The sequence below is a fragment of the Leucoraja erinacea genome, chromosome 32 (assembly GCF_028641065.1).
Source record: "Leucoraja erinacea ecotype New England chromosome 32, Leri_hhj_1, whole genome shotgun sequence".
Taxonomy (NCBI): domain Eukaryota; kingdom Metazoa; phylum Chordata; class Chondrichthyes; order Rajiformes; family Rajidae; genus Leucoraja; species Leucoraja erinaceus.
In genome coordinates, this window is record NC_073408.1 from 12353166 (window position 1) to 12369081 (window position 15916).

Consider the following 15916-nt stretch of genomic DNA (forward strand, 5'->3'; position numbering starts at 1 on the left):
TTCCCAGGAGGAGGGAACATAATTGTATGCCATGCTAGTTTATTTTTAAGTACTGATTTGCTTCCATCTTCCCTCTGGGTGATTTTCCAATGTGGCTTTGGTTGCTCAAAAGCTGAAAATCACTGTCTATTTAAAGAAAATGTTAAAAACTCAAACGGTTGTTTTACAAAGCAGGAACAAAGATGCAGCAGACAGCGAAATGAAATGGAATCTGCTTTGTAATCAATTCTGAAATTTTGAAAGTATAATCTGGTTGTTTGGTGTAATCCATCTGTCTGTTCAGCTGCTTCAGGGAGCAGAAAGCCACTGAGCATTCAGTTTTTGTGAGAGAAAAATGTTCTTCAATGCGCTTTGGGATGCAAATCCGATTCACTGCTGGTGTTAAAGCATTCAGGACTCTGATAGTTGCTCCCATCCTTCTGTTCAACCATTTGATCTGCACTGCACTATATACAGTACTCATTGCCTTAAATCGAGATCCCTGTACATTGAGGAGGCCAAATGCAGATGAAGCAATGGGTTTTGTGGAACACCTCCAGTCAGTTCACAAATGTGATCCTGAGCTTCTAAACTTATCATTTTAATGCTCCATCCGACACCCACACTGATCTCTATCCTTGACCTCCTGCACCATTCTTTAGAAGCTCGGAGTAAATTCAAAGAACAGCATCGGATATTGTGACTAGTCACATTGCAATCTTCTGTACGTTCAACCACCTTAGATACACAGCATTCCAAGCACTTTCAATTCATATTTCAGATTTCCAGCATCTGGATATTTTCATTTGGTAATTTCAGCCAGTATTACTACTTCTGCCATTCATATCTGTTTTATTTCTTGTCTCATTTTGGCACATAATTGTAGATCTTATCTTCTCACCTTTCACAGCTTAAAACCCGCTGTTCTCTCATTGTTCTCACTTTGACAGAAAAACTATTGATCTGAAATATTGATTTGGTTCTCTCTCTCCCCACTGAGCCTGTCTGACCCCACTGAGTGTTTCCAGCATTGTTTGTGTGTGTGTGTGTGTGTGTGTGCGCGTGTGTGTGTGTGTGTGTGTGCGCGTGTGCGTGTGCGTGTGTGCGTGTGTGTGTGTGTGTGTGTGTGAACCAACTGTGAAATGTGCTGAGTAAGCATAACGAGATGGGGGAAAGTTGACATTAGCTTGGATTGAAGTATGTCTTTGGTTTGTTGTCTGTTTAAAGGTAGGGAAGCCCAGTAAAAGCAAGCACAACATCCTTCCAAGCGGCAGCCTCCAATTCAAAGCTCTCAGCAAAGAGGACCACGGACAATGGGAATGTGTTGCCACTAATGTGGTCACAAGCATCACTGCCAGCGCACATCTAACTGTAATCGGTAAGTACACGAACTTGTCTATGAACTGCATGTTTGTTTTACCTGCATCATGAGGCATGTAGTTGCTCCTTAATTTCATGTGTCGCAATAGTCTTGTCTGTATAATTACTTGGTGCAAAGATAATAATTAAATGCCGGTGCTAGGTCCAATTTGTACAAGGGTCTGGCAGGAAAATGAGTGTATTTTTATCCATTCATGTTGATGTTTTAGGTGTTCCTTTCATGGAACTGCTTATTAACTTTGCATTCTGAAAAACTAAACTGCTTTAATGATAAAGCAAATTTGCTGGTTCCTGGTACTGGTACCGAATTAGGGATACATTTACATTGTAATGCATCCCTGAAGCTAAGCATAACTGCAAATTGATTGTTTGATTTTCATTCATATATTGCATTGTTGCCTTTGTTGTGGTTCCTTGGCACCCAAGTACCATGCATCTCCATGGGTTTCATTTGTCTCGTTGCTGAAATGTTTGCAGTTTAATAATAGCGTTAAACAATAACTAAGTTAATTTGTAGATTTGGCAGTGAAAATGCTTCATTGGAACTTAATCAGGCCACGATGGAGATATTAGAATAAGTGACCCTAACCTTGATCAAAGAGTTATATTTTAGAGGGGAGAAAGATCATAGTCATAAAGCATGGAAAACAAGGTCTTCGGCCCCTCGTCCGTACCAAACAAGATGCCCATCTAAGCTAGTCCCATTTGCCCACATTTTGCTAATTACTCTCTAAACCTTTCCTATCCTTATACCTATCCAAATATCTTTTTAATATCGCTATTAGACACAGGGTCACTCAGAATCCTTCCATTATCATATTAGTGTGATGTGATGTGTCACATCTCCAGTGGTATAGGATCAGATGTTGCAGGGGAAAGTGCCTGGCCGGGGGGGGGGGGGGGGGGGGGGGGGGGGGGGGGGAAGAGTAGATAAGGGCAAACCAATTGATGTGGCATACTTGGACTTTTAGGAAGGCTTTCGTGGATGCAATATTAGAGCAAATTTGAGATTTGTTAACAGAGAGGAAACCAGACCTATTTTTCTCATTCATTTTGCTTGTCTAGTTTTCCTTAAATACATTTATATTATTTGTCCCAGCCTCTTCCTGTTTAACTGGTGCATAATTCCCTACTTTCTCTCCCACCTTTCTTAAATACCAAGATTACATTATCACCACTTTTAATGTAAACTACAAAATTCCATTTTTGATTTCTTGCCAGCATAAGGGTCTGTCCCACTATATGAGTTCACCCAAGAGCTCTCCCGAGTTTTAAAAAAAAAATCAAACTCGTGGTAAGTACGTAGAATGTACGTGGCGGGTACGTCGGAGCTCGGGACGTCTCTTAGCGGCTCGTAACGCTAACGGCAGGTACTCTGGAAACTGGTTAAGCTTGTGAAGTTTTTCAACATGTTGAAAAATGTCCACAAGAGCCCCCAGTACCTATGTGTGGCTATTTCCATAATTCTCCAAATTCGAATCAGGGGAAACTCAGGAGAACTCTTGAATTACCTCGTACAGTGGGACAGGCCCTTTATGTGAAGGCCACTTGTTTCGTTCATCATTAATAGAGTTTGACTTCTGTTTCTTCTGTATCAAAGCATTTCATTATTTCACAGTCCCCTTTTATTTTGCCCATTGATTGTTGAATCTTTGACAATCTTTTCTAAGAATAGTATTTAACTGAAGATAAAATGCCAACATCCTTAGGTTAAATGTCATTCTCCCAGGAATAAAATTGGGTTGTCAGCTGAAATGATCCGCCGAGTATTTCCTGCATTTGTTATTATTTAAGATTAATACAAATGTTAAAGAGCAAACATGGTGAAAATTTGCCAAATAGTTCATTGTAAGAGGCTGGAAATCAAGTAATTAATTATCAACCATAATGTATCTTTTGTTATACCTGAATGCCAACACTGGGGTTCTGTCCCGAAACGTTGCCCAGTTTGATGAAGAGACCTGACCCGAAATGTTGCCTATTCATATCCTCCAGATATGCTGTCTGACCTGCTGAGTTACACAAGCACTCTCTGTCTTTTAATGTATTTAAAGTCATTGTTGAGCAGGAAGGTAAGAGCAAGTGTGGCAGTCCTATCAACTACAGTATTTGGGGAAAGAATGGAATTTGCTTTTTTTTTAAATCAAGCCCAAACCACTATAATAAACTGTTGGCGTTTATAGTTAAGTAGGATCTATTGCAATAATGGGCTTGTAAAGCTGCTGCAAGTAAGAATTTCATTAATCTGTTGCCAGGACATATTACAATTAAAAACTCTTGACTGTTGATTGAAGGAACTCTACTACTGGTGCATTAGACTTTATAATATTTTGTTTGTTGTAGTAAAACCACACTCTGCATTTTGTCACTCAAGATAAATATATTTTTTACAGAATTGGAATAATAAATCCTTTACACAGACGAACATCTCTACCATGGGCATCTCTTTGAAGTGTTCTTTCAGTCCATTCAATTGCTATCTGCAAATGGCACTGGATATTTTAATTAACAAATTTAAAATTATGCAGTATCTAATTAACAAATTAAGTGTTTTACATTCTCTATTGGAGAGCAGTGAAAGATGTTAATTTTATAGAACACAAAGGTGCTAATTAATAGATTAAAAATGACAACTCGTTAGCTGATAACATGCAGAAAAAATACAAGGTCTTTGGTGTGTGTAATGGAAGTTATTCACCCTATGAACTTAATGAGCTCTAAGCAGGGTGATTTGTAAATCTATCTGCTTTTTAAATGCTATCATTGCACAAGGAAGCTTTCTGCAACATCTCATTAATACTGTCAATGTGTGCCATCGTAAATGTGTGACAGAGCAAACATGCCCCATTTATAAAGCAAACCTCTTGCACCAAGCAGCACTGCCTCGGGAAACAGACATAACGGGTTGTCTTTCTCCAAGAGATGAGAAAATCATCTCACAATGCACCACCATGGCCATAATGCTGTTGCTTGACAATGAGTTTGCCATTTTTGTTCCAGTTATGTGAACTTCATGCATTAACATCTGTGAACTATTTGCTCACTAGAGGGAGACCCTTAGCCATAAGTGTGAGGCAACAAAAGTTTCTTGGAACGACTGCATCCACTGTTCTGTAGCGTTTTCGTGCTGCCCTGAAGCCAGTCATATTGCAAACTCTGCACCAATTTAACACAAAGGCACCCAATAATACTGCGGACCAACACACACTGCAGCACAAATGGACCGTTAGCATTTCTGTATTGAATGTGTGAAAATGCAACTTTATGATGCTGAAATCATACTGCAATTGGTCAGTGTAAAGAAGGTACTCGTTAAAAGCTTTTAAAAACACCAACTGCCTCGAGATGATAAGAGCAGCTATTGTGGGTGGATTCAAGTCACTGCACTGATCTCTAGATTGCTGCCTGGGGTGCACCTTTGTACATTTGCTACATGGTTTAGATTACTGTTTGCCAGCAACTGGCCAGAGCTTAGTTGAGATACCCTTAAAGAACAAGTAAATTGCCTCTACTAAACCACCATAAGATAATGATGTTTCTGAAAGCCCAGCTACCCCTATATTACACTGGATGCAAGAATTCAAATAGATTCCCATACTATTAGCAACAAATAAAACTGTAGCTTAAGTATCATTTATCTGTGGCAATCACATCTACAGGGAATCGGATTCTATTTTGTTATAAAATCACATATTTATTTAATTTTGGGGGTTATTTGTTATATTATTATAGTTAACAAAATAGAATGGGAGGTTTTTTTTGAGTGCCTTAAAGCTTGCGAAAGATCACCCTTGGATACTTTTTCCCGATATCCCATTATGTATAAGTATATTTGACATCAGGGAAAAAATGATTGGAACAAATTTATACAAAGCCACCAGTGCTATTGAAGGAAGCCAAGTTGTGGGTACAAAGACTCACATAAACAAATCAATACAAAGGCAAAATAGTTTGAATGTCACAAATCTAAAATAAGAACGGGGATGCCTAAAAATTAAAGTTGCCCACCTTGTGTTTGGCAGCCAATTGCAAAAATTGAAGATATCAGTGGAAATCCCAGTTTAAAAAAAAAAATCGGCATCCTTATCCAATTTTAGAAAGATATTCTGTGCATTTCCCATTGGGTCACGCACAGTGACTACTGGGAATCCAATCGGATCAGCAAAGCATAGTCCGCATGGCAGATACTGCTCAAGGTCGGGAGTGGAGAGAGAGTTTAACGGCACATGATTCTCCCGCCCAACAGCCTTTTTAGACGGGAGTCCATAATTGACTACAATCAGACTGGGGATGAGGCAGAGGCTACAATTATAACCAGTGCTGGGCATAGCAGGCATTGTAATGCAATAACACCCAAAGGAAAATAGTGCTCTAAAATGTAGCAACAACATCCCAGCAGTATCCTATCAACAGTACTTGCATCACACATAACTCATGACTTTCAGAACGATCGACTCCTCGTTTTATTGTGGCTAAATTATATTCCCGCATGAAGATTTAAAAATTCAATTTCCATCATTAAAACCTGCCCTGAACATTGTCACCTCATCACATGAAGCAAAGACCACGGGCAAACAAAACTTGTGTAACGGTGATGCAGTGCAGGAAGTGTCAGGTCCAATTTCCCAATGGATGGGATTCCTGCTGGAAATGAGTTCAACCACTTCAAAAACAAAGTCATTTGGGATTTGATTTATGCATAAAAAGAATAGACATGAAAGGTTACATTTTCTGTTCGAGTATCTATGGGAGAGGCATCAGGTTTGATTGCTATTCAGTATTCAACTACATTTTCAATCCAGGGTTCAGCGGGCAACCTGCTCTGTAATCATCTGTTCAAGTGAAAGCACCAGGACATACAATGTCGAATAACATTTGCAGTATTTTCCACTGCGATTGGAATCTAGTATATATTTGCATCCAATTAAATATCCGGGATCTGAGCTTGAAAGAAATCATCATCATTAATTAAAATAGCCCTCATCTGTGTCCACCTATTGCTTCAGTGGTGTAGGAAGGAACTGCAGATGCTGGTTTAAACAGAAGATAGACACAAAATGCTGGAGGAACTCAGCGAGGCAGCCAGCAACTCCGGAGAGAAGGAATGGGTGATGTTTCGGGTCGAGATCCTTCTTCAGATGGGTCGAGACCCTTCTTCAGACATTCATATTCCTTTTCTCATCAAATCAGATTCAGATTCAGATTCAATTTTAATTGTCATTGTCAGTGTACAGTACAGAGACAACGAAATGCATTTAGCATCTCCCTTGAAGAGCGACATAGCAAACGATTTGAATAAAAATAATAATAAAAAATCAGCCCCAACAGTTCAAAGGCAGACACAAAAAGATGGAGAAATTCAGCGGGTCAGACAGCATCTATGGAGAAAATGAATAGATGATGTTTGGGGTCAAGACCCTTCGCCTTTTCTCTGGAGATGTTGCCTGACCCGCTGAGTTACTCCAGCTTTTTGTGTCTATCTTTGGTTTAAACAAGCATCTGCAGTACCTTCCTCCACCTACTACCTGCCTGGCTTTGTCCTGCCCCTCCTCTCTCCAAGCTTTCCCCCCAACAATCATTCTGAAGATGGGACCCGACCCAAAACGTCACCTATCCATGTTCTCCAGTGATGCTGCCTGACCTGTTGAGTTACTCCAGCACTTTGTGTCCCTTTGTGTAAACCAGCATCTGCAGTTCCTTGTTCCGATCATTAATATATGGTGATTTAGTAGATGTGATTTACATGATTGCTAACGGTATCTTGACTGACTCTAATCTATTGCTGCCAAACAGCAATCTAAACCATGCAGCCGATTTTGAACTAAGATGCAAGTGAAGATAAAATAAATAACAGAAGGAACTTTCAAAAGAAATTTGAATTTATCTCCTTGTAAAGAATGACTTGCATGACTGTGCAGAATGATCATGGAAATGGGGCTCCATTTCCTCATTGCAATTAAATGGACTGAAGATGGGTCCCGACCCAAAACATCACCTATCCATGCCATCCAGAAATGCTGCCTGACCCCCTGAGTTACTCCAGTACTTTGTGATTTACTCAAGGAAATAGGACAAATTCGTATTAAAATTGGCCAAATAATATCTGATCAATGCTTTGCCAGCGGGAGCAGAATCTGCACATTGATCGCAGACAGCACAAGTTTTAGCTCCGAAGGGACTTTAAGATAAATAAATATCTGTATGACATTGAATTAATAATTTGTGCAAAAGCATGAACATCAAGATAACCCATGAGAAGCTTGTTAGTGAAAGGCTTTCATTTCCTCTGTGTACTTTTTTATTGGTTCATTAGTCTGCATTAAGTTCTCATCTACATTAATAACATGGTAATTGTTGCATATGGAAAATAACACATATTAACCAATGTATCTAAAAATAACAAAGAAGAAATTGACTGTATTGCGTGTCAATTTGCTTGGTTCTGCAGGACGACTTTAATGAAATCCAACTGTGCATCTTTCAATTTAAGAATCTGCAGTTCTGTAATGATATAAATCTGTTTTTCACTCACTATCTGAAAGTTAAAGCGGTTCTGAATTTTCTTTAGTTGAAGATTATTATTCCCACTTTAATTCTGTTTCAATGTTATTTTTAAATTAGCACTCTTAATAAGATCTGCTGTCTCGAAAGCTGTTCATTCACCACAGCCAACATGGGAGGCAAGATTTAATTTCTGCGCCCTGTGCAATAAAACTTTTCTCATAAGCAGGTTTACAATTTAGTTGCACATGCCGCAGAGGAAATCATCCTCAACGTGTTATGAGTGTTGGTCGATGTCGTTATTACAGGAACATCTTTACAAAGAGAAAATTTAATTTTGCAGGAAAATAATTCTGGATTTCATGCAGGCAGCCTTCAATGTCTTTGATTTAGAAGCACTGAGGTATGTCAGTCATGGTGGATTCAGAGTCCTTTACACTCTACGTGATCTACTAGCAAGCAGAGTTGGAGTGAGATGTCTGAGCATAATTTCCCACAGGTTTCTTCATCTCTGTTGAAGTATTTGTGTTTATATTTGATTTACTTTCGCTGAAATCCTTTTTATTTCCCTTTAATAACATTTCTGTTCTTGTTTCTGCATTCCTGTTCATGCTGAAATGACGGTGGATGTTCACACCTCACTCCACCCTGGATCTACGGTGAAAGCTGGGGAAGTGGCTGGTTACCTCCAGATAACAGCCCCGTCTCATGTCAGAGTTTTCAATTTGGTCCAATCGTTATCAATGAGAGTTTTACGAGAAGAGTGACTTCTACAGCAAAGGCTTTCAGTCTAATTTCACACTTGACTGGATGCTGCCTGCACACTTCCTCTCATTTGTCAAGGTTATATTCTGCCACCATTTGTTCAGGTGGATACAGGAATTTAGATGAGGGTTTCTGCTCGTTATGAATTGCATTTCCTTCTTGCTCCTTTGCAGCTGGAGTTAGGGTGATTTAGTATGTTATTGAGACTTTTTTTTCCGAATTGGTAGGTATGCCTGCCTAATTAATTTACACACTGAGCCATAACCGTAACATCAGCAGCATTTTGTATTTAAAGGAGAACTACAATCCAATTGTATGCAAATCTGTCCAGGCACTAGCGTGTGCCTGTTGTGACAAATAGGATAGATCCAACATGTTTTTAATAGGAACACTGAGGTTGGGAATATCATAGTCACTTTGTTAAGGTTCATTTATGTCTTGTGTTAGAATATTGCCAAATTTGTCAGTTGTGTGCTAATGGACTCTATATAGAAAGCTATTTGACATCACTTCCTTTATAGCAGTTAGTAACTAAAAAGCTGAAACAACAGATCTACGAGTCCTAATTCTTTTTTCTTACACCCCTTAGTTTCTAAATCCATCAAAATAATTTGGAGAGCAAAGATGGAAATTCGGGAAACAAGCCAAATGATTTTCACAATAGGCTATTCTGCTATAGATGCAGTCATTCCTTATTACAATTAATCTCTGTGCCTTCACCTGTGATGAACTGTTGTCGATTCATGTTAAAGGAATCCTTATCTCAGTACATGTGACCCAAATGTTGGAGTAACTTCCTCTTCATCTTTCCATCCAGTTATCCCACAGATCATCGGTTTACTGGTTATTTTGGATTTCCACACCCTTCCTCCCACGATGTGACATTCCGTATTGTGCAGTAGTGTCACGACCCAAACGCCAACACGTCTGAAGAAGGGTCTCGACACGTCACCCATTCCATCTCTCCAGAGAAGCTGCCTGTCCCACTGAGTTACTCCAGCTTTTTGTGTCTATCTTCGGTTTAAACCAGCATCTGCAGTTCCTTCCTACACATTTTGTCCGTGTGGTGCACTAATGACATGGCCCTAGCACCAACATGTGGCCACTTGTTTTCTCTTCAAACACAGTTGCCAATTCAAGCCACACACACATTAGATAATCTTTCATTTCTTAAGTTTAATTCAGCCTCCAGAATAATCCCTCAGCCCCTTCATGTAATATAAAAATAAATCAATTCGAATTGAGCTGATTTTCTGCAATAGACATTGTTACGCAAACGTCCTTGGGAACTCAACTTGATCAGGCAGGTTGATTAATCTCATTACCTTGTGCAGCAAGGTTACGCTGAAAGAAGGCACACATACAGTGCTGCAATTAACATGAAAATACAGGGCCTAATTATTGTAATATTCAATATACACGATTGCCAAGATGCTTCTGTAAGTGCAGAATTAAATCGCAAAAGAGAATTGAATCCAGTTGCCAAATTTTCATAACCTAATCTTCAATAAAATATTTGTCAGGTAGTACAGTTGGTACAAATAAATGTAGTCAAATCCATGGTGTCCCACAGAGCTATTGCCTAATTGGAGACCCGGGACCCGAAACGTCACCCATTCCTTCTCTCCAGAGATGCTGCCTGTCCCACTGAGTTACTCCAGCATTTTATGCCTATTAAAAGCAAATCATTCTGGCTACTGCTACTGCCTTTTTGTCACAAGCACGTGGTAGCAGGTCCAACAAATCACCCTAGTGAGAGAAGATAACCTGGAAACTCCCTCAGCAAGAGGAGGTGAGCTAGTCTTTAGTAAAATATCCCATCAGCCAAAAGATTCCCTCCCACCCCCCCCACCCCCCCCCCCCCCCCCCCCCCCCCCCCACCCCCTACTGTATCTGACTAGCAGACATGGTTCAAAGTTGTAATCACTTGATCACTTCATGCACCATTTATACCTCTGTGACAATAAAACAGAAAATGCTGGAAATACTCAGCAGTTCAGGCCACGCCTATGGGAGGAAAAGCAGAGCTGTGTTTCATAGAAACATAGATACATAGAAATTAGGTGCAGGAGTAGGCCATTCGGCCCTTCGAGCCTGCACCGCCATTCAATATGATCATGGCTGATCATCCAACTCAGTATCCCGTACCTGCCTTCTCTCCATACCCCCTAATCCCCTTAGCCACAAGGGCCACATCTAACTCCCTCTTAAATATAGCCAATGAACTGGCCTCAACTATCCTCTGTGGCAGAGAGTTCCAGAGATTCACCACTCTTTGTGTGAAAAAAGTTCTTCTCATCTCGGTTTTAAAGGATTTCCCCCTTATCCTTAAGCTGTGACCCCTTGTCCTGGACTTCCCTAACATCGGGAACAATCTTCCTGCATCTAGCCTGTCCAACCCCTTAAGAATTTTGTAAGTTTCTATAAGATCCCCTCTCAATCTCCTAAATTCTAGAGAGTATAAACCAAGTCTATCCAGTCTTTCTTCATAAGACAGTCCTGACATCCCAGGAATCAGTCTGGTGAACCGTCTCTGCACTCCCTCTATGGCAATAATGTCCTTCCTCAGATTTGGAGACCAAAACTGTACGTAATACTCCAGGTGTGGTCTCACCAATACCCTGTACAACTGCAGTAGAACCTCCCTGCTCCTATACTCAAATCCTTTTGCAATGAAAGCTAACATACCATTTGCTTTCTTTACTGCCTGCTGCACCTGCATGCCTACCTTCAATGACTGGTGTACCATGACACCCAGGTCTCGCTGCATCTCCCCCTTTCCCAATCGGCCACCATTTAGATAATAGTCTGCTTTCCCGTTTTTGCCACCAAAATGGATAACCTCACATTTATCCACATTATACTACATCTGCCAAACATTTTCCCACTCACCCAGCCTATCCAAGTCACCTTGCAGTCTCCTAGCATCCTCCTCACAGCTAACACTGCCCCCCAGCTTAGTGTCATCCGCAAACTTGGAGATATTGCCTTCAATTCCCTCATCCAGATCATTAATATATATTGTAAATAGCTGGGGTCCCAGCACTGAGCCTTGCGGTACCCCACTAGTCACTGCCTGCCATTGTGAAAAGGACCCGTTTACTCCTACTCTTTGCTTCCTGTTTGCCAGCTAGTTCTCTATCCACATCAATACTGAACCCCCAATGCCGTGTGCTTTTAGTTTGTATACTAATCTCTTATGTGGAACCTTGTCGAAAGCCTTCTGGAAGTCCAGATACACCACATCCACTGGTTCTCCCCTATCCACGCTACTAGTTACATCCTCGAAAAATTCTATAAGATTCGTCAGACATGATTTACCTTTCGTAAATCCATGCTGACTTTGTCTAATGATTTCACCACTTTCCAAATGTGCTGCTATCCCATCTTTAATAACTGACTCTAGCAGTTTCCCCACTACCGATGTTAGACTAACTGGTCTGTAATTCCCCATTTTCTCTCTCCCTCCCTTCTTAAAAAGTGGGGTTACGTTTGCTACCCGCCAATCTTCAGGAACTACTCCAGAATCTAAAGAGTTTTGAAAGATTATTACTAATGCATCCACTATTTCTGGAGCTACTTCCTTAAGTACTCTGGGATGCAGCCTATCTGGCCCTGGGGATTTATCGGCCTTTAATCCATTCAATTTACCCAACACCACTTCCCGGCTAACCTGGATTTCACTCAATTCCTCCAACTCCTTTGACCCGCGGTCCCCTGCTATTTCCGGCAAATTATTTATGTCTTCCTTAGTGAAGACGGAACCAAAGTAGTTATTCAATTGGTCCGCCATATCCTTGTTCCCCATGATCAACTCACCTGTTTCTGACTGCAAGGGACCTACATTTGTTTTAACTAATCTCTTTCTTTTCACATATCTCAAGTTGAATCCTGTCTTGGACCTTTGCAACCAATTTCATAACCATGGTTAAAAAGGGGAACAGAATTGTCAATGAATCCCTTTGCGCCTCATATTTGATTTGTAGTTGTGAATTCCCTGTTTATTTTTCTTCGCATACTGTTGGGCCATAAGAAGCTGATGTTTGATTAGATGTGCTATTCTCTGCACAGGCCGACCATAAATTAAAATAAAAACACACATATGCACACAAGCAATGTTTGTAATGCCAGTGATCCTGAATTGTTAGTGTTTCTAACACCTAGCCATGTAAAGTAAGTGATTTTAATTTAAATTTAAGTGCATAATAGTTTTGCTAATGGAAGTGGAAGATAGAAACATAACAATAAAAATCAATAAGCCAAATGTAGAAGCTCTCTACCTAAATGCATCTACACCAGATCTGCATCAAGGTGGATTAATTAATGGCACAAATAGTAATAAATAAGTAAGATCTGATTGCAATTGCAAAAACAAGGCAGGAGATGACTAAAACTGGGAACTAAATATTCCCGGGCATGCAACATTTGGGAAGGACAAGCAACAAGCAAGAGTGTTGGAATAGGAATGACATCAGTGCAATGGATGGATTGGATCTTTTCTCAACAGATAGTCATCTCAAATTCAAATCAGTTTTGGCGAAGCCAAGGTGTAATATGGAACAGGAATCATGAGTGGAGCCTAATTAAAGGCTTCCGAATAATAATAATAGTGATATAAAGCATGATATAAATGAAGACATCTGAGGTGCGTGTAGTAGTGTGAATATGCTAATCTGGTGGGACTTTAATCTTCATATACAGATCCTCACCAGGTTAGGAAAACTCATCTTATATGCAGCCCATACATATGAACTTGCATTTGGGAAACCAGTGGGATGGGTTTGTGCTGCAGAGAGGGTAGTGCATCCCAAGATTTCTCTATCCTTATTTCTGAGTATGTGATTGCACTCACATCAGAGGTGAATAAGTTCTGGATATTGAAGGAATCAGCTGACCGGGAAGAGGATGGCATTGGGATGGAAGATCAGCCTTAAAGTTGATGAATGGCAGGGCAGAGATGAGAGACTGATGGCTTACTCCTCCTATTTCTTGTACTCATGTATTATGTTGGGCCACAGGTGAGTCAATGAATGGCCTGAGTATATCGAATCTCCACGACATACCTCTGCCTAGTCCCCCAACAACTCCCAAGCAGTAAATGGCATGTGTTACATATAGACTGGAAAGGATTACAAACCACGGGGAAAGGTAAGAGAAGGAAAATTATGTGAGGAGGCTCTGAAAGGATTTGAGATGGAAAATGTGAAGTGTGAACCATGTTGGGAGCTACTGGGAGTCAGGTAGGATTATGTAATAAAGGAGTGAGAAATATAAGGCCACTTGGATGATGTACATACCAGTGGAGCTGTACCAAAGGAAAAGACAGCAGATGAAGAGACAATGTTTCCTTTTGTAAATGATGCAGATTCACACTGCATCAAGAAAAGTTCCTGCACAGATAGCAGCCTGGTGTGAATAAAACTGTGTTAACTACATTTTCTGAATGATGTGCTCCAGAAAACAAAGACAGCTGTAAATTCAACAAGAGTGTAAAGCTCCCATTTATTGGCCACGCTTGAGTCCTTGGGTATCTCGTACCTTGTTAAACTGTGAATAATGTGACGACGTTGCATCTGACTGGTGCTTTCAGCTGTTTAATTACCAAAGACTCGAAATTTGTACTATTCCCTTTCAGCAACATCCATAATGTATGTATTTATTTCAATTCTACACTAATCCAAATATGTGTTTTATTAACCAAGCAGAAGATAACTTAAAATGACACTATAAACAAAGATCAAGATTGAAGTCACTGAGTTCCAGACCAAGTGCAGCTTTGTCTTGGTGGAAGAGCGTTCATTGATCCGGGAGTGCTCAGTGGTGGTCAAATAGAAGATCATATTTATCAAGCTGATTTAATGCCAAGCTTCCTTTAAACAACCCTGTTGCTAAGACACATCACTGGGCTGCAACTGCACGATTTAATCACAGCTACTCAAATCTCCCAAGTGCAATACTCATTGCTTTCAATGCCTACCTATTGTTCAATCTAGATACCACAAGTGGCACAATGGCACTGCTCATAGAGTTGCTGCCTTGCACTTTCAGTGACCTAGGTTCAATCCTGACCCCTGGTGCTGCTTTTCTGTGCAGTAAGTATGTTCCCCATGTGCCCACGTGAGTTTGCTTCTGGTGCTCCGGTTTCCTCCTACACACACCGAATACCTGCAGGTTAGCAGGTTAATTGCTCAGTGCCAATATCCCCTGCTGTATGGGCAAATGTTAGAATCTGGGGAGAGCTGATGGAAATTTGGAAAGAATAAAATGGGGTTAGTGTAGGATTATGTAAAAATGCAAGCGTGCTGGGCAGTGTAGTTTCAGCTGCCTGGAGAGCCTCTTTCTGTGCTGTATTAGTCCACAACTCCAAGGAAGATCAACCTGAGTGAAACTCGCATGGAACTCCCAGTCACACACTGGCCACTGTTCAAAATGAACAGGCTGGGCAGAAATGACTATGCCAAGCTCTGTACTGGAGATCACACAATGATGGGATGATTGCTGGGATGAGTTGTTGAAATATAAGCAACAATTGAGTAGGATAGACTTGGACCAACCAAACCCAGAAGACTAAGAGGTGATCTCATTGAAACATTGAGTTCCTTTGAGGAATTGATGGGGGAAACCCTGCAACTCTGTTACTTGAGGTCACTGAAGTCTCCAGAAGTAATAGGACAGAAAGTTTGGGATGGGAAAGGATGTGAGTCAAGTTGCAGTGGGAGCGGTCTCTGTGGAAGGTATAAAGGGGTGGGGATGGGAAGATGGGACTAGTGGTGGATGGAGATGTTGTTGGATGATGCGTTTGACGTGGTGGCTGATGAGATGAAAGGTGAGGACCAGGGGAACTCTATCCGTGTTGCATCTGGGGGGGGAGTGAGAGAGAGTACAACTGTGGGGCATAGAGGAGACCGGGGTGAAAGATCCATCTAGGACATATATGTGGCATATATGGACAATTCTCTGTGTTGTTCTGTTGATGCCGCTGTTGTAAAGGCACAACTTGGCTTGAGCTGCAGCTATTTTGGAAGTCAGTTCTTCATACATGCATTAGTTGTCGCCTAGTTCCAGAATCCTGCCCTTGTTGCATCCATTTCCTGATGTCACATGGAGTGAATTGAAGACGTCTGTGATGGTGAAGAATCCAGGAGGAAGGCAAGATGGATCATGCCCAATCCATTTCTGGCCAAACCGGGCAGCAAATGATTCAGTATTATCGCTGCTGAGGGTGGAGATATACATGGAGCTTCCTCCTTCCAATAATTGCTCAATTGCATGGTTTATTTTTTCACAATTA

General features: G+C 40.8%; 1 protein-coding gene across 1 annotated transcript in view; it reads left to right on the forward strand.

Annotated features, from left to right (window-relative positions):
- The window catches only part of igsf9bb (immunoglobulin superfamily, member 9Bb), a 429804-nt gene that overhangs the window by 384396 nt on the left and 29492 nt on the right, over nucleotides 1-15916 (forward strand). The window contains exon 11 of the mRNA XM_055660774.1: nucleotides 1207-1357. Within this exon, the coding sequence (XP_055516749.1) occupies nucleotides 1207-1357 (151 nt within the window). The remainder of the gene's footprint in view (nucleotides 1-1206; nucleotides 1358-15916) is intronic.